The sequence below is a fragment of the Hydra vulgaris genome, chromosome 01 (assembly GCF_038396675.1).
Source record: "Hydra vulgaris chromosome 01, alternate assembly HydraT2T_AEP".
Taxonomy (NCBI): Eukaryota; Metazoa; Cnidaria; class Hydrozoa; order Anthoathecata; family Hydridae; genus Hydra; species Hydra vulgaris.
Genome location: NC_088920.1, coordinates 53,193,661 through 53,212,741, shown reverse-complemented (window position 1 = coordinate 53,212,741; position 19,081 = coordinate 53,193,661). Strand labels below are relative to the sequence as shown.

The window sequence follows — 19,081 nt, the reverse complement described above, 5'->3', positions numbered from 1 at the left end:
AATAATTTTATCTTCAATATTAAAGTAGTCTTCGTGAATATGATGTCAATGCAAAAAAGTTATATACGATTTGTTTTTAAATTTTATTTAACTGTTTGTTTTTAAATTCAAAAGTTCAAAAAAAATTTAAAATCAAAGAAATTAAAAAATGATTTACAACGTATTTTGGGGGTTTAGTGGCACATTTTCAAATATTTGTGTATTGTTTTATAAAATTATATTTTCGTAATTATGATAAATGATTTAAAAATCAGAAAAATATGTACCCAAAGAGCTAGCTTATTACAGGAAACAATCAAGCAAAACCATAACCATTACCATAGCAATTATATAAAATATTAGTTTGTTCATTGCCCAATGGACTAAATGTCAGCAAAAGAAGCTAACATAAAAGTAGAAATCCATTAGTTTCAAGATTCTATATTTATTTAATAGGTATAAATATCTATTAAACAAAAACAGTAAAAGTGGTTGTATTTTTCCAAATGTTGGCAAATTTGAAAAGTTTGTTCTAAGTGGGAAATCTTTAAGAGAGTTCTCGTGACTTAGCGTGCTGTGTTTTGTGTCGTTTTGTGTGTGGTTGTGCCAAATTCTGTTTAAAATAAATTGGTTTTAAAATACTTGATTTCTTCCAGTGGCGTCTAAATTTTTTACGGAATCTATTTTATTTTTTGATTAAAATAGATCCAACTTAAATCTAAACAATTTATAAACAAACAACAATTCATTACGAAAACTATTGATTGGTTGGATCATTAACTTTAAGTAAATTAGCCTCTGTATATATCTCCATAAAGTACGTACGCAAAAAATTTAGAGACTTGACACCCCCATCGCCCTCCCCCTGTTGCTATGCGTACTTTTAACCACTGTAGTAGTACATTATAATGCAAATAATTTAACTTGCATTTATGAAGCAATTTGCTACATAATTTATGTAGCAATTTGCTACCCCCGTCCCGGCGATATTTAGCGGAAATATTGCCGAATATAAAAAACAATATTTGTTGTTAAAAAAAAAAAGGTCCTCAATTTTTATTTTAGGCGCCGCCCAATTCCGCGTCAATATATATATGTAAATAAATGGTTACCAGGATCAATGCCGATACATTGGTGCACCCCTACAAATTTTATGAATGAGGATAACAAAGATGAAGGGAGAGAACTCCAAAGAACTGATGTTTGAAGAGAAAAAATTAGACAAATAAGAATTTTTGGAGCACTTAGGAACAGTCAAATAAAAAGGATGACACTTTATTGATTGATGAGTAACACGAGAATGAAATTTTATAGATGGCAAAAGAGACGCTAGCTCTTTAGAACAGTGTCCATTGTAGTATTTATAGAAAAGAGTAAGAGAAGCAACATTTTGACGATGTGATAATGGGTGAAGACCTGCAAGAGCAGGTCCAACCATGTTTACAATACGTCTTTACACCTTTTCTAAAAGAAAAAAGGTATAACTTGAAGATTCGCCCCAGATATGGCAACAATATTCCATACAATGACGGATTTGAGATTTATAGAGATTTTTTTTTTAATTTAAAAACTTTATTTCATGCTGATTTTTACAAGATAGTTTTAGTTAACACTAAAACTAATTTAAACCAACACATTTAACTTTATAGACAGTAGACACACATATGAATGTCATAAAAAAAAAATGTCATGAAAATTTACAATTGTTTCAATTTTAAAAAAATTTATAGTAATACAATCTTAGCTAAAGATATAGGTCAGTATAAAATGCAACAAATTTTAAAAACGACAAATTTTGCAAACGCAATTAATACCATACCAATTCTTGATATGTTTTTTGAAAACTTCAAGACTTTTTGCGGACATGGTCTCACTATTTAGAGTGTTCCAGAGCGAGGTGGCTCTATATAACGTACAGCATGAATCATCATATATGGATCTTTTAGGAGGTACAATGAGTTTTTTGTTACAACGGATTTTATACGTAAGATTTTTTATAGTAAAAAGATTTTTCATAAGTATTGGATTTTGACAATTAATTAGATAAAGAATAGAATCCTGAGTGAGAAAGTGGTGAGCACAATTAAGAGATGCAACCTTGGCAGATTTAACTTTGCAATTTGGTATATATTTTTCAAGAAAGTATTGGATCAAGAGTTAATCCTAGAAGACAAAGGGTAGATGACTCATCAAGTACATTATTGTTCATAAATGTAGAAAGATCTAGATTATTGCGATAACAATTAGCTGCAAAAATTGAATTTTACCTAAGTTACAGTTCATCAGCCAATGAGAACCCCTGTTGCTGTGAGATTCATTTCAAGCCCAAATGCCCCCTCCAACTAACCAGAGGGTGTTGGCTTTTTATCAAGACAAGTGGTAATATTATCATATTATCAGCAAACAATGCCATCTTAGATGTGAGAATTTTGTGGAGATTGTTAATGTAAATTAAAAGAAGTATCGGACCAAGGATAGAACCTTAAGAAATCCCTAAAGTTACTGGATACAAAGAAGAGTGCTGGCCATCGATGACAACTTTTTATACTACGATTGGAAAAGAAAGGTTCAATAATCTTAAAGATTAATATCTTACTGATACATCGTAAGAAGAAAGCTTGTGGAGAAAACCAGCATGCCAAACTTTATTAAAGGCTTTAGAAACGTCGAGAGCAATAACCTTAACCTCTCCACATCTATCTAATGCAAGATAAAACCTATCGTTTATTACCGTAAACAGTAGAACGAGAATACCAAAACCCATATTGATGATTAGAAAGTAAGTTATTAGATTCCAGATGAGAGATTAAATGTTTGTTAATTAAAGACTCAAAATGCTTGCTTATGATAGTTAGAAGACTAATAGGAAGGTAGTTAGACGAGTTAGATCGCTCTCCAGAATTTTTGAAAACATGAATTACAGATGCTGCATTCCAGCAGGCTGGAAAACAAGACTCTGATAAGCGCAAGTTAAATATTTTTGAAAGTATAGACTACAGCTCCGGAGAGCATTTCTGCAAAACTATAACAGGTATATTATCCGAACCACAAGCTGTAGAAGAGTCTAAGCAGGAAATCACTATAACAGAAGCTGGAGTGATACGATGGTCAAGCAATGGATCAACTTGTTGATTGGTTATATCAGGTAGAATGCAACTTGTGGAATCAAGGATAATATTGATGAGAAGGATAATATTGATGAAAAATCTGAACCATAAAAGAAAGTTGGAATAAGAGATTTGCCCTCATTATAGTTACTGTTAAAGATTCTCCAAAAGAGAGCCTAATTTTTGGGATGAAATACGAGATTTCATGACCTAAGAATAGCGGGCTTTGGTATTAGACAAAACCTTTTTACAATGGTTTCTAACAATAGTAAATTGACGTCAGTTTTCTGGAGAATTATTTTGCTGGTAGATATGAAAATAATGGTTTTGATTAAAAATTGCAGCAGTACAACACAATGAGAGGAAAACCATGGATTGAGGTTTAACTTGGTATTGTCGAGAGGGAGTAAAATATTCTTTGCCTGCCGGAATCCAAGAAATTACATAAGAAGCACATTGTCAGCAGAAAAACGAAAAATTTCTACCCAAAAGCCATCACAAAGAAAATCACGGAAAGAGTTCCAGTCAACTTTAGGGTAATTATAAGAGGTACAATAATCACAGATTATGTTGATGAAAAACATAAGTTGAGTAAAGAAAGGTAAATGATTCAGATTGTCTGGAAAACGAGTTGGAAAGTTATCTATTTGTATTAGAGATGGAGAAAGGTAAAAGGTTTGGGCTCTAATTTCTGCATAGTCAATGACATTATTTAGTATGATGAGCATTAAATTTACTAACAACAACGATATTAGCTGAAGGATAAAGAAAGAGGGCTTGGTCAAAAAAGAAATAACATCGAAAAGAGTGCAGTCTTGAGATAGAGGACAGCGAATAGAACATAGAGAAAGGCAGTAGAGTGAAGTAATGCTAAACAAAACCACATAAAAGAATAGTCTGTAGATTTAAACCTAGTTTTCCTACAAATGGATAAGTTCTTACGAATGTAAATACCAAGGCTAGTGATCGACCGAGACCTGTTTTGGTATCGGTTTTGGCCAAAATTTCAATTAAAACTGATACCGAAATAAATTTATAAACTCGGTAAAAACTGAAACTTCGGTTGAAATCATACCGAAAACCGATATTTATCTAATTTAGAAAAACAGTTATTTTTTAGAATTTTCACAAAATCTTTTGAGAATTTTCTCAAAAATAGTGAGAATTTTCACCAAATACCTCGAAAAAATCTTATTTTGCGGAAAAAATCTGCCAAATTTGTTAAATTTCGCTATTAACTTATATCGTCGACTTATGTATTAAATCTCAATTTGGGATACATGTGTAATTAATTTTAACATAATACGAGTATAAAATAAACAAAAAATGTAAAATTGCATTTTTAAATAAATTTTTCTAATAAAATAAATTTTGACTAGCTGACCTATAGTTTTCTTAACTTAGGCCTATAGTTTTCTCAACTTAGACCTAAAGTTTTCTCAAATATAATTCACTATCAACTTAGATCTACAGTCTTAATACAGACCTATAATTCAGTGTATGAAAGACTTTGGTCTATTAAGTGTATGAAAAATACATCCTTGGTTAAACTCTTGCGACTAAGTATAGTTAGCGTGAAATTTCGGCATCGGTTTCTTTAAAATATTTGTCGAAATTTCTGTTTCGGTTTCGACACCAAATTTGAGTACCCGAAATTTCCTTTTCTTTCGGTTTCGGTTAACCCAGGACAAGCATGTGATAGCGTTTGCGGCACAGGTAAGACGTATTTTTTTGAGAATAACTTTGAGCAAGGCGTATTTTTTTGAGAATAACTTTATTTACAATAAAAATAGAAACAAATATTAAAAATATAGAAAAAATTATCACAAACAAACTGGAAGAACAAAAAAAGAGTATGCTAGGAGAAACGGATTGCTTAAAGATCATGAAAAAAACTTCACTTTAAGTTCAAACTTCAAAATAATAACAGCAAGACAGATTGAAACAGCAAGACAGACAAAATGCTAAAATAAACAATAACAAGTTAGATATCCGAATAATCGAAAATGAAGTCTTGAGAGAGCTTACAAAGGTGCATTCCCCGACCAATTAAAAATAGCTAAAACTACTTCAATTTACAAAGACGGAAAAAAATCAAATATTAGTAATTACCGCTCTATCTCAGTTCTTTTAACCTTCTCGAAAATTTTAGAAAGAATTATATACAATAGAACATACAATTACCTTAATCTAAATAAACGTCTATATAAAAATCAATTCGGTTTTAAAAATAAATGTTCAACTGAACAAGCTATTACACAGTTCATTCGTGAAATCTCCAATTCATTTGGTAGATCACAATATACACTAGGTATTTTCATTGATCTATTAAAAGCATACGACACGGTCAATCACAAAATTCTACTTAAAAAACTAAAATTTTATGGAATTAATGACAAATTAATAAAATGGCATAAAAGTTACTTGACAAATACAAAACAATTTGTTTACTATGGAGATTATTTTCAAAATGAAAAATTAATTGACATAAAATGTGTTCCACAGGGTTCTATTCCAGGCCCACTTTTGTTTTAGTCTATATAAATGATTTAAATAAAGCTTCTAACCTTATGAGTATCATGTTTGCGGACGATACTAATTTATTTCTGTCAAACAATAAAATTCATGAGCTTTTTTCAAATATAAATAAAGAACTCAATCACATCTCCAACTCGTTTTAGTGCAACAAGTTAACTTTAAACATTGATAAAACAAAATGGACCCTTTTCCACTCCCTCGCAAAAAAAGCATTTTTTACCAAATAATTTACCTAAACTTTTTATTGATAAAATTGAAATAAAAAAGGAGTTGGTCACAAAACTTTTAGGCATTTACATTGATGAAAATTCTACATGGAAGTATCATATCGACTTTATTTCTACTAAATTGGCTAAAAGTATTGGAATTCTATATGAGGTTAAATACTATCTAAGTAAGCAAAATTTAATTAAACTCTACTACTTGTTTATTCATAGATATGTAAATTATGCAAATATTGTTTGGAGAAGTACCTCTAAAAGATATGTAAATTATGCAAATATTGTTTGGAGAAGTACCTCTAAAAGATATGTAAATTATGCAAATATTGTTTGGAGAAGTACCTCTAAAAGATATGTAAATTATGCAAATATTGTTTGGAGAAGTACCTCTAAAAGATATGTAAGTTATGCAAATATTGTTTGGAGAAGTACCTCTAAAAGATATGTAAATTATGCAAATATTGTTTGGAGAAGTACCTCTAAAAGATATGTAAATTATGCAAATATTGTTTGGAGAAGTACCTCTAAAAGTAAGTTACGAAATCTCTACAATCGTCAAAAACACGAAATGCATTTAATTTGTTTTAAAAATTGTTTTTCTCATTCAAATATTTTATTTAAAAACATTAAAACACTTAACCCTTTAACAGCCCCGTGTATTTTTTAAAATACACGGGACTGTTAAAGGTACTAAAATACGGTTGCATTAGTCCAGCTTTTTTTTTCAAAATGGTCTCTAAATGCTCCGTGTTTTTAAAATAATCGTTTTTTTTTTACTAATAAAAAAAACAAAAAAAAAAGTTTTTTTTACTATTTTTAACATTATTGTTCAGATAAAGGGTAAAGAAACTTTCGTCTCAAAATTTTTAATTGTATAACTTTTTTTTAAATGATCCAAGCGTTTACACCGGTCAAGTCCATATTATTGAAAAAAACAGCTGTCGGCACCCAGATTTGTTGACATTTGTCTACACATTGAATCTAACATATCAACTTCACATTTATTCGCATAGTAACAAAGTATTCCCTCTGGTTTCTTGTTCCCATCATTTTGCTTAGTCGCCCCTCTTAGTCTTCCATTAGTGACATTTTGCTTAGTCGCCCCTCTTAGTCTTCCATTAGTGACATGACCTCATGAGTACCCAAATTTTCTATACGGATTTCATCTTTACCTAGGTGCGGTTTAATACTGAGACAATATTTAGTCTTTAGATCAGCTAAAATCCAGAATTTGATTCTAAACTTGTCCGGTTTATTGGTTAATTTGCACCCATGACTTAAGAGTAAATTTATCACTTTAGAGGAGCTCTCTACATTCTGAACGTATAGCAAACCTAATGTTTTTCATGATGTCTTCAAATCGAGAACGCAGCATAGTTTCGATAAAAGCTTTGTTATCATACTTTTCAGACCATAGGAATTTAACTGGAAAATTTCTTGCGTTCATGCATCCGCAAAGATATATTAAGCTTATGAAAGCATCAAGCTCAATGTCGCTTATATTCCATCCTTAATTTGATAAATTGGCAGATAAAACAGTACATTTTTTGATAAAGCCTGTAAATCCTTTATCCATAATTATTCTAAATGCATCAATATGTGTCAAAATATTACGACAGCAAGAAGTTGTTCCGCTTTTGGCAGTAAACACATTCTGAGTTTGAAATTGTCTAGTTACCTCAACTTTTGACACAATAGTCCATTTTACATCATCTCTACGAGTTTTAACAGTTAAATCATTACTCCCACCACATGAATTTTCTTTTACGTCATCATTGCTACTACTTTCTAAATTGTAAATAAAAGTATTACTTTCATCGTCATCAGAAAGATTATCTTCAACAACATCTGCCTCGTCTTTTCTTTTGTTGAATCTGATTTATCACTACTGTCAATTTCCAAGAGCTCTTGTAATATTTTAAACTTTTAGAGAGAGTAATATACAATAAACTGTATAAATATCTAACAAATAACAAAATCCTAAATGAAAAACAGTTTGGCTTCCAAAAGCAACATTCAACCGAACACGCAATCCTTGATCTTATAAATAATATAAATGACTCCTTTGAAAAAAAAAAAAACGTCCTTGGAGTCTTTGTTGATTTATCTAAGGCATTTGACACGGTAGATCACGCTATCTTAATTAGGAAAATGGAAAAATATGGGATAAAAGGTGTTGCACTAAACTGGTTCAAAAATTTTTTACTAGACAGAAAACAATGCGTTATTGCTCATAGAAAAAAATTTTCAAAATTACTCAAAATAAAATTCGGTGTCCCCCAAGGTTCCATTCTTGCACCTCTTTTGTTTTTAATATACATAAACGATCTTCCTGAAGCCTCAAGTAAATTAGATTTCATAATGTTCGCGGACGACACCAATTTATTTTATGCATCCTCATCAATTACAGAACTTTATGAAACTACAAATACTGAACTTGAAAAAATAAACAGTTGGTTAAAATCTAACAAATTATCGTTAAACACAGAAAAAACCAAATACATTCTTTTTCATTCTAACCTTAAAAAAATACCACCCGATTTACCTTCGCTAAATATAGATACTAAAGAAATAGAGAGAACCCAAGCAACTAAATTTCTTGGGATACTTATTGATGAGAACATCTCATGGAAATCACATATAGATATATTAAATACCAAAATATCAAAAAACATTGGTATCCTCTACAAAGCTAGTTCTATTCTGTCTCCTGATAATTTAAAGTTTCTATACTTCTCGTTTATACAAAGCTACTATATATACGGTAATGTTGCATGGGCGAGCACTCATAGATCCAAACTAACTACACTATATCGAAAGCAAAAACATGCTGCAAGAATAGTTTTTAATAAGGATAGACTCTCGCATGCTGAGCCACTTTTAAAAAATTTGAAAGCATTAAATGTATATCAAATCAATATATTCCAAAATTTGTTATTTATGCTCAAATATAAACTTGGACTTGTTCCTCCTTACTTTTCAAAGAATTTTTTCCAAAATAGCAAAAATAGATACCATACCAGAGGAACGGGAAACTTCAACGTACCTTTTAAAAAAACAAATCTCTCGCACTTTTCCATTTCGTACCGTGGTCCTTATCTATATAATAAATTAATATCAAAAAATACTCAACCGGAAAAATCGAATAACTTAAATACTCTGAAAACGTTATTAAAAGATCTCATTTTAAACACTAACAACTTTATGAACTTTTATTAACCCAAAAACATTTAAAACTATGTATAAATCTAACTTTGTTCCGAAACTAATGTAAACTCTAATAACTCAAAAAACTCTAAATAACCCAAAAAACTCTAAATAACTCAAAAACAACAGCAATAACAAAAACACAAAAGCAAATAATAGGCTTATTTATCAACACTCGAACGACTATATATTACTTATTTAGCAATTTACCTATTTAGCAAATCGTGTACCTAGTTATATTAATGTGTATTGAAATAAAATCAAAAAATTAAAAACTTCTTTTGTCTGCATTCTTTGTTTTTTTGCATTTTGGATTTTTATTCTCATTCTGCCGAAAACCGATAACATTTTTTTTTTCTTTTTTATAACTTATTTAAAAAAAAAGTATCCAAAAATATTAGTAACGCATAGCGGTTTCTTGATGACAAGACCGTTGGTCTTCTGCAAGTTTTCCGTTTTTTTAATTTTATTTACTCTGTAAAGATTCTATTATATTTTACGAATTTGTAAGGATTAAAGAACAAAAAAAATTTGAATAAAAAAAAAAAAAAAAAAAATATGAACAAACACTGTTGCGCTGACACACGTTTTGGACATTGTTATGTAACTGATTGGTCAATTGAAAGCGGATGTGCTGCGACAGAGGTTTTTGATGAATGAGCACTATCAGCGTTTGCTGAACTTAAGCGTTTCAATATAGTATCAATAGCTTTTATAGTATTTTTCCACAGGCCACTATGGTATCAAGTTTCATAGTGTAAACCAGTAACATTAATGTACTTGTGGTGGCAGAATATTTATATCAAATATGCGGAAACAATATTTTATTTTATTCGCTAATACTTTTATTTCATTTCTTTTTTTTCGGTTTAAATAATCTGTATAAATATGCTGGTAATCCAGATTTAGGCAAATCGTGCTACTAAACTTCTACTTAGTAGAACGCGCCGTAATTTGGGCTTAAAACCTATGTATATATATATGTAGGGTGAAAGAAATTTATATATTTTATATAATTTAAATCAAAATTAACAGTTTTAACGATTAGTTTTTTATCTATTTATTTAACTATAAAATATGAAAATTTACAATAATATTTTATAAACTTACATAAATAAGGTTAGGTGTCACTCATATAGTTAAAAACTAGTCTAGTTTCATACATTTAAACAAGAAAATAAGTCTAAATACATATAAATATTAAGTTGGATCAATTGATCCACTTTGGAGTTTCTAGGTATATAAAAAACCTGGGGCTTCTAGTGTTTAACACTACAAAACGTCATTATTTAATTTTAAGAATATATATAAATATATAAATATATAATCATAAAGACAAAAATAATTAGAATATTTTAACTATATTTTGACATTGAAGTCAAAAAAAGGTGAAGGGGTACTTACAGAACCTTTTTTTTCTAATCAACATCAAAGACAAATCCCAATATTCATGAATCCCAGACTCATGATCTGTGTATGGTGGAGCCTTGGGCGTGTATTCATCAAACTTTTTTTATTGCATAAGTTTGACTGTGTTGTAAGTTGCGTAAGTTTGACTGTTGTAAGTTCAAAACTTTGAAATTTGTTTTCCCGAAACTTGCGCGGTTGCATTTACCAAAACTTACACAAGTTTTTTTATAAGTTCAGCGCTTAAAAATTAGTATTTCACCAAGCTAAAACATTTTAAAAACTTGCTCAGCTCAATTTAAACAAGAAAAGTTACTTTAGCTGTGAGCTGCCTTAACTTTGACGTAACGTTAAAATTACTAAAGATTAGAAATGGTGAAATATTATTATGATTCATATATAGCTATACTGTCAGATTGATATAGAATCTTATTATAATATATACAATTTATTTATATAAATTGTATATATTATAATAAAGTTAACAATAATCATAGATATTAACACAAATATAAATGCATCATAATAATTTAACATCTTATAAAACATCGTATAATATAATATTGTTATATTTTTGTATAACATTATCAATTTATTATGTTATAATAGTAATATAAAAACATAAAATAGGATCTTAATATATTTAAATTGTTTGCATTATGTGATATTAAATATTGATATAACATCTTAATGACAACCATTAAGATGTTATATGATTAATTAAGTCAAAATTAATGTATTCAGTTTATATATATTAAGATGTTATTATATTATTAATATAACACAACATCATATAAAATAGTAGTATATTATATACTATTTATAGTATAAAAACATATATTATATAATTTAAAAGATGCTATATTCAGTGGCGGATTTACCATATGCGAGGCCATAGGCAAGTTTTCTATTATATTAGTTGAGTTTTTAATTCTTGTGTTCTATTGTGTTTTGGATATTTATTAGAACGTAACGAAGCAAAAAACGCACATAGGTTTTAAATGTACATTAAGTATTTTTTTTATTTTGGATGAAGACTAATAAGACTACTCAAAATGCGATACCATTTATTTTTTTCGCAGATTTTAGGAGGATCGATTACATTGACTTAAAACTTAACCTTTCTGACTTTTAAAGACGCAAACTCATCAATTAAATCAGAACAGTCCAAGGACCGACTTATTTTATTTTCAATGGAATTTAAAGCTAATGCAGATAAGCGGTCTTGACCCATAGTGGAACGTAAATAGTTTTTTATGAGTTTTAATTTGGAAAATGACCTCTCTGCGCTTGCCACTGAAATATGGGAAGTTAGTAAAATTCGTAGGGCAATAAATAAATTTGGAAAAATTTCGATTAAAGAATTTGCCGTTATATACTTCAAAATTTCCAGTGCATCTTTCGATTCCGCCGAAGCTTCCATTCTTAAAAATGTATTTATTTCCGAGTATAACTCTTCATGGTTCACGTCCGATTCTTCTGTACTAGGATTTCTCAGTGATATTTTTAAATTTTTACAATCATTCAACAATTCATTTGCATCTAAACTTCGCATTTTTTCGGTACTAGTTAAAAAACCTAATATTTTGTTGTATGAATCAAGCATTTTGAGAAAAGCAAAAATCGCAACTAAACGTTGAAAAAGCGTTACATAAAAAGCGTTGTATAAACGTCGCAACTTAACGTTGAAAAAACGTTACTTAAAAAGCGTTGCATAAACGCTGTTAAAGCAGTCTATTTTGCAAGGATTTGTAACGTTGTTAGTAAAACGTCGATTTAACGTGACTCAAAGACGTCGAGTAAAGGTTGAAATATAACGTTGAATCAACGCTTAAATGCGCTGTATAAAATATCGCAAAATATTATTAAACGTAATTAAACGTGGCTATAATATATATTGATTTAGCAAATAAAGCTAAATTGTAATTTGAACTCTGCCCTCGCAATATTTCCAAAATCAATTTTTAATACAAATAGTAATATACAATGATAAATATAAAAAAGCTTAAAATATACAATTTATTGATATATATATATAAAAATATAAATATTTTCTTTAAAATTTTTGTGTGTGAGTGTTTGCATATATATTTATGCAATATATAAAAATACAATTAACAGGATATCGTATGGATAGATCAGGATATCATTGAGATGCAGAATCTAAATCAAAAAACAAAACTTGTACCATTAGTAGTCTGAAAGCAAATGTAAAAAAAAATTGTTATTAAATTAGTATAATTATTATAAAATTTAAAAAGTAAAAATAAATATATATATATATATATATATATATATATATATATATATATATATATATACATATATACATATACATATACATATATATATATATATATATATATATATATATATATATATATATATATATATATATATATATATTTATATATATATAACTTATTTATATATATAATTTATAATTATAGGTTCAGGTATCACTCCATTGACTAGTTTTTAACTATATGAGTGACACCTAACCTTATTTATGTGAGTTTATAAATATTATTGTAAATTTTATATTTTATTTTTAAATAAATTGATTATTATTATTATTATTAAATATAAAATATATAGATAAATTAATTACATATATATATATATATATATATATATATATATATATATATAAATTGTATATATATATATGATTTATATATGTATATAAATTATATAAATATATATATATATATATATATATATATATATATATATATATATATATATATATATATGTATATATATATATATATAAATGTTCGAAATTTCGGTTATTCGAAACAATTTTTGCTCCCCTTGACTATTAAAAAAACACATTTAAGGAACAAACAAAAAAAAAATGGACTATATTTTCAATGAATTGTAAAATGTTTATTATTTTACAAGGATAAAACTGAAGTAGCACCAAATTCCAAGGGTCTTTTTCTTTTTTACTTTCTACTTTTATTAAAATTTGAAAGAAACTTAAAGTAGGTCATTTTAAAGAGCATATTCAGTTATTCGAGTTTTGGGTTATTCGAAATAAATTCTTATACCCCTTGGAGGTTCGAATAACCGGGAGTTTACTGTATATATATATATATATATATATATATATTATATATATATATATATATATATATATATATATATATATATATATTTATATACAAAAATAATTTTGTATATATATATATATATATACATATATATATATATATATATATATATATATATATTCATAATTACATGCATTAATACATAATATTAAAATAAATAAAAATACATATCAAAGGTATGTGATAAATAATAAATGTTAGAATTATATATACAACACCAACTCTAAAATTAGGACTAGAAATATAAACATTATATATACATATATAAAATGTATATATTTCTTTTATATATATTCTTAAATTTACCCATATATACATGCATAAATACATATTATTAAAATAAATAAAAATATATGATAAAGAATAAATGTTAGAATTAAATATACAACACCAACTCTATAATTAGAACTTAAAATTAAAAGTTTTTCAAAAAAATTGAAATAAAGTTTCTTATCCAAACGTGTTTTTATATTAAAAAAACTTAATAATGCATACTTTCATTATTGGTCGAAGATTTTATACTGAAGTATTTGCTTGATAATTAGGGTAAGGTGATTAAAGTTTTTCAAATAATTAAAAAAATTAGTCTGTTAACAGACTAAATTTAGTCTGACTTATAATGTTTTATTAATTTTGATATTACTTAAAACATCTGAATTTTATCAAAACTAAGTGCTATTTCTAACTTAGAAATAACATATTTAATACAACTTTGCAATTTATTAAAATGGTCATTTTAAAATAAATAAATCATCAACAAAAATAATCTGAATAAACCAAATATACTCTGAGATTTATGTTCATTATATACAATTTGATGCAAAATCTAAAAGTTTTAAATTAGCCGCAATAAAAAGTAGTTATAAAACATAACTTTATTAAAATATTTTTTTTATACCATCTGCATGCAATCTCTTAAGTTTTCATTGCCTTTTCTTTACGACAAATTATTTTTGTAATGGCTAGTTAATGAGACAATAATTTTCAATGTGTCACTTCCTCAACGTTGTCAAAACAACGTTTAATTAACGTTGCCAAAATAACACTTTTTCAACGTTTTTTAACTACCACATTTTCAACGTTGGTATATGTAACGTTGAATAAGCGTTGTTTCATAAATAGCTTAAATAAGTTGAAAAAGCAGCTAACGTCTAACGTTGATAAACCTTCAACTTTGCGACGTTTTTACAGTGATTATTTGCGTACTTTTATTCAACGTTGAATAAACGCGATTTTTTGAGAAGATAATAAAAGTTGATATTTATACGCTTATTCAACGTTGAAAATGTGACGTTTAAAAAACGGTTTATTTTTAACGTTGATAAAGCGTAGATTTTGAATCGTCTTTAAACTGGCTTTTTGCGTAAGTAGATTCCACGTTGAATAAACGTCTTTTTTTGAGAAGCTAAATTACGTTACAATTTCAACGCTTATTCAACGTTTCAATTTACCGCGATTTAGTATACAAAAACAAACATTGATTCAACGTTGAAAGCGCGTTGTTTTTGTGACTGCAACGCTTTTTCTACGCTGCGACCGGTTTTCAACGTTGATTCAACGCTGACATGTTTGCTGGGATAGCAATATAACAAACTATAACAAACGAGAAACTAAAAACAAAATTGTTGTCAGGAAAAATAAAAAGATCGTTAATGAAGACATTAAAGTGCTCACAAAAACAAAAATGGCATAGCGACGTCAAACAAATATAATACTACAGAAACCACAAATCTTTTCAATATAAAACCAAAAACGTACCAGGATTTTGTATATTAAAATGTACATAAAGAACTCAACTCATAAAATGCATAAAGACTCAAAGTCAGAAGGAAGGAACAAGCGTCCTCATGAAAACATTAATGTAAAATAATAAAAATAGTATGTAAATGTGATAAATTAGTAAAAGAAAAATCAGTCTTTGTTGTAAGTTCTGTAACGTCGAGTCTAATCAAAAGCCAGCGTAAGGAGTGATTATAAAAGCCACAACAATAATAAGGAAAGTGCCAGTCGTAAATCAAAGAACCCAAGATGGCTTTAACAGCAATGCAAGGAGAGTCTCCAACTTTAGACTTCACCAACTCACCAAGGATGTTCCCAGGGAGGGGGCAGCCCCGCTTATGGGACTATTGTCAATAACTGTTAGCAAATGTAGCCATACTTCATCGAATCCACAATGGATAAAACACCTATACATGGAATAAACACTGATCTATGGCTCAAAGAGAAACCGCTACAACAAATACCCGGAACCAGCATAACATCCCATCACTGCTCAGACTATGTCTTGTGCAACAGTAAAAATGTAAAGACAATATTATATAAAATAAATAAACAAACAAACAAAAAGTCATTCAGTTAGGAGGATGGAAAAACAGAAAAAGCCTTTGAGACGTGTAGGTGTATATGGGCAAAGATATATTTGTCACAGTCATTGTCAATGTATATGAGACTAGAAACCGCATACTCTTTCATATGGTTGCCAGGCATTATGTATAACGCAAAAAAAAATTTGCTACATACATAATAACAGATGTATATGTAAAGTTGAATATTTTATAAAAATACTGTTTATAAAAATACTGTACGCATACATTATATTGAATTTTAATAAATGAGTTTCGTTGTTTATATTTATTGTACTAAGAAAAAAATTTTATATTACTTGTACTAAGAAAAAAAAATGCGAGGCCACCTGAGCGCGAAGGAAGTTTTATTTAAATAGCTAATTATTTTCTGTTTCTTGTATAGTTTTAAAAGTAGAAACTTTCTATTTCAAACATTAAACCAACGATTATTTCAAACATTAAACCAAAAATTTAATTAAAAAAAAAAATGTTTAATTCTGTTGAAAGAAAGTTTTTTCCAAAAATATAATTTAGGTAGATACTTAAAGAAATATAATTCGATTTATTAAACTAAGTTTTTTCTTTCGCTTTTTATAAAGAAAACAATTCGAACGAAAAAATTGAATGAAAAATTCAACTTAAAAACCGTTTGAATGAGAAAATTAATTATACTTAAATTTTTAATAGTATGCTATTTACAAGAAGCAATAAGTTATAAAAAACGTGGTATCTCAAGTTGATCTTACTCATTTGGACTATAGATATAGTTTTTGCGCAAATATTAAGTTTGAAGTTTTAGATGATTAATTAGAAAAATCCTATTTATTTACTTCGTTTATTATAAACGTGTTTTTGTTATTAACCTTATAAATTGCATAAAACAAGCGTCAAAGTTGTTTTAGATCAACACAACTTGTGTGAATCTAAAACAATATAAAGAGCATGTGTCACAAGGTCGTTATATTGTCAAAACAACATTGCAGTATTGTTTTTTTGCTGTCTTACAATAACAATTTAATAAAAAATATGTTTTATTATAAAAGTTTAAGTATAAACCTTTACTTTTTTTTAACCCTTTAAGTAATAACAACTACTAAAAGCAATATTGTAATTGTAATAAATATGTTACTTGCTTATTACATTATAACTTGATCATTCCACTATGACTGCAACTTAAACATTAAATTATAACAGTAAACTTATGTTATTTTAAACTCAATAAGAAAATTATAAGATAAGCCCAATGAGAAAATTGTAAGATAATTTTTAAATAGGAAAGATATCATATTAAAAAAATTACAATTACAAGCTAATTTTAATGTTAATGGAGGTTTGATTAGTATACAAAAAATACCTTTTTAAACTAACCAAACCCCCTCCTCTCCCCTTACCGCTAAGCAGCGCCGGAGATGAGGAAGGGGGCAATTCGAAAAAAACAAAAAAGAAATCATAAATGAAAAAACTACAGAAAATTTTAATTATAAACAAAAAAAAGCAATTGTCCAATGAGTGGAAGTTGTTTATCAAAAAATGTGGTATATAAATGTGTTGTTTCCTCGAAGAATGTACCTGATAAACAATATATTGGCATAACAGAAGGTGAATGGAAAAAACGTTTTGCCAATCATAAACAATCTTTTAAAAACAAAAAGTATTCAAAAGACACCATGCTGTCATAATATAGATGGGAATTTAAACGTAAAAATATTGATGATTTTATACTGAATTGGTCCATCCTTAAAACAACGCCTGTATATAACAATATTTCCAAAAAATGCATACTATGCCTACAAGAAAAATTTGAAATAATTACACATGCAAAGTGAAGTGAAAAAAGGCTTTAGCCAAATACATAATGATTGCATAAAAACATATTTTAATATACTGAGACGTTTTCCTTTTTATTATCTTAATTTTATTATCAATTAACTGATTAATCCCAATAATAATTTTATTCAAAGAATAAAATTCAGATATTTGTTCATACCTAAAATTATAAGTATATGGTTGTTATTAAATAAATATTTTTGTACCTAAAGACCGTAGCTATCTTTAAAATCTAAACTTTTGAAAGTTTTAATGCAAAATTTTGAATGTTTTAATTTTGAATGTTTTAATGCGCTTGCGTATAATAAATTGCCGCTCTTAAACGACCGTGTTTAGTGATTAGATTATTTTTTTAAATCTGTTACTTTCAAAATCTGGCTGGATCATGATCTCTTGGTTCTGATCTGTAAAACTAGACACTTCAACATTTTTAAAAAAAATGTAAAAAGAAAAAAAAAACCAATACCATAATTTAGAGATAAATATTGACGTTTAAAAAATACCAAACTTAAAGCTATATTATTATTAGCTGAAAACTAATACAACCTTTATACCAAAAACTTCATGATTTTTTTTTTGTATGACTTTTGACGTTTTTAGCGACTTAAAGTTTTAACGAAACGCATCAACGTTTACATCACATCCGTTCTTTTACAAAAGTAACAATTAGGTATGGCTCTTTTACTTTTTTTTGTTTACTTACACGAGTAAGTTAGTTTTTATCAAAAAGTAAATTACATAAGCAGGCCCGTAGGAACAAAAACTATATGAAGGGGGAGGGAGCAATACTACTGGGTAAGTCAAACAGTAGAAGGTCAAAATTTTTTGTCATAGGAACTTACACCAAGAATACGGATAACAAATTAGATCCTTTCTATGCTCTTTTTTTATTTCTTTCTTAATTTGTGATTGTTTGCTTTTTTCTAAAATCTTCAAAATTATTTGAAACGACTTTTACTTTATAATGTAAGTTTTTTTACTTTCAAAAGTAAGTTATATAAAGTCACATGAAAAAGCTGATTATTTGTACATTTAAAACTTAATTACTTTTGAAAATTACATTACATTAGGGATGGCTCTTTCACTTACTGTACTCGATACTTGTATTTAAATCAATTTACAATTAAATCTTATATTTCGTTAAATTTATGTTTTCATGGATAATATTTTTTGAACCATTTTATTATATCTTAAAAAAATAAAATTATTCAAAATTTCTGTTATTTATGCAATATTACTTCTGTTTTAGTATGTTATTTTAGAAAAAGATTTCTTTTTTTTCTAAATATAACATACTAAAACAGGAGAATTTGGTATTTCAACTACATATT

General features: G+C 27.6%; 1 protein-coding gene across 1 annotated transcript; it reads right to left on the bottom strand.

Moving 5' to 3' along the window:
* Positions 1-2,972: 2,972 nt before the first annotated feature.
* LOC136074542 (uncharacterized) lies at positions 2,973-12,014 on the bottom strand. The gene is made up of 4 exons (XM_065786875.1): positions 11,839-12,014; positions 7,460-7,707; positions 7,180-7,354; positions 2,973-3,186 (listed from the first exon to the last, which is right to left on the bottom strand). Exons 1-4 carry the CDS (start codon positions 12,012-12,014, stop codon positions 2,973-2,975), a joined length of 813 nt encoding a protein of 270 aa, XP_065642947.1.
* Positions 12,015-19,081: the final 7,067 nt, after the last annotated feature.

Bases quoted from the DNA above. Each gene is read 5' to 3' on its own strand.
- LOC136074542 (XM_065786875.1), bottom strand. From the start codon at position 12,014: ATGCGAAGTTTAGATGCAAATGAATTGTTGAATGATTGTAAAAATTTA. The intron at 7,708-11,838 runs GTATATAACGGC...ATTCAACAAAAG, and splicing joins GATGCACTGGAAATTTTGAA to AAAAGACGAGGCAGATGTTG. The intron at 7,355-7,459 runs GTAATATTTTGA...TATCAAATTAAG, and splicing joins CGGAACAACTTCTTGCTGTC to GATGGAATATAAGCGACATT.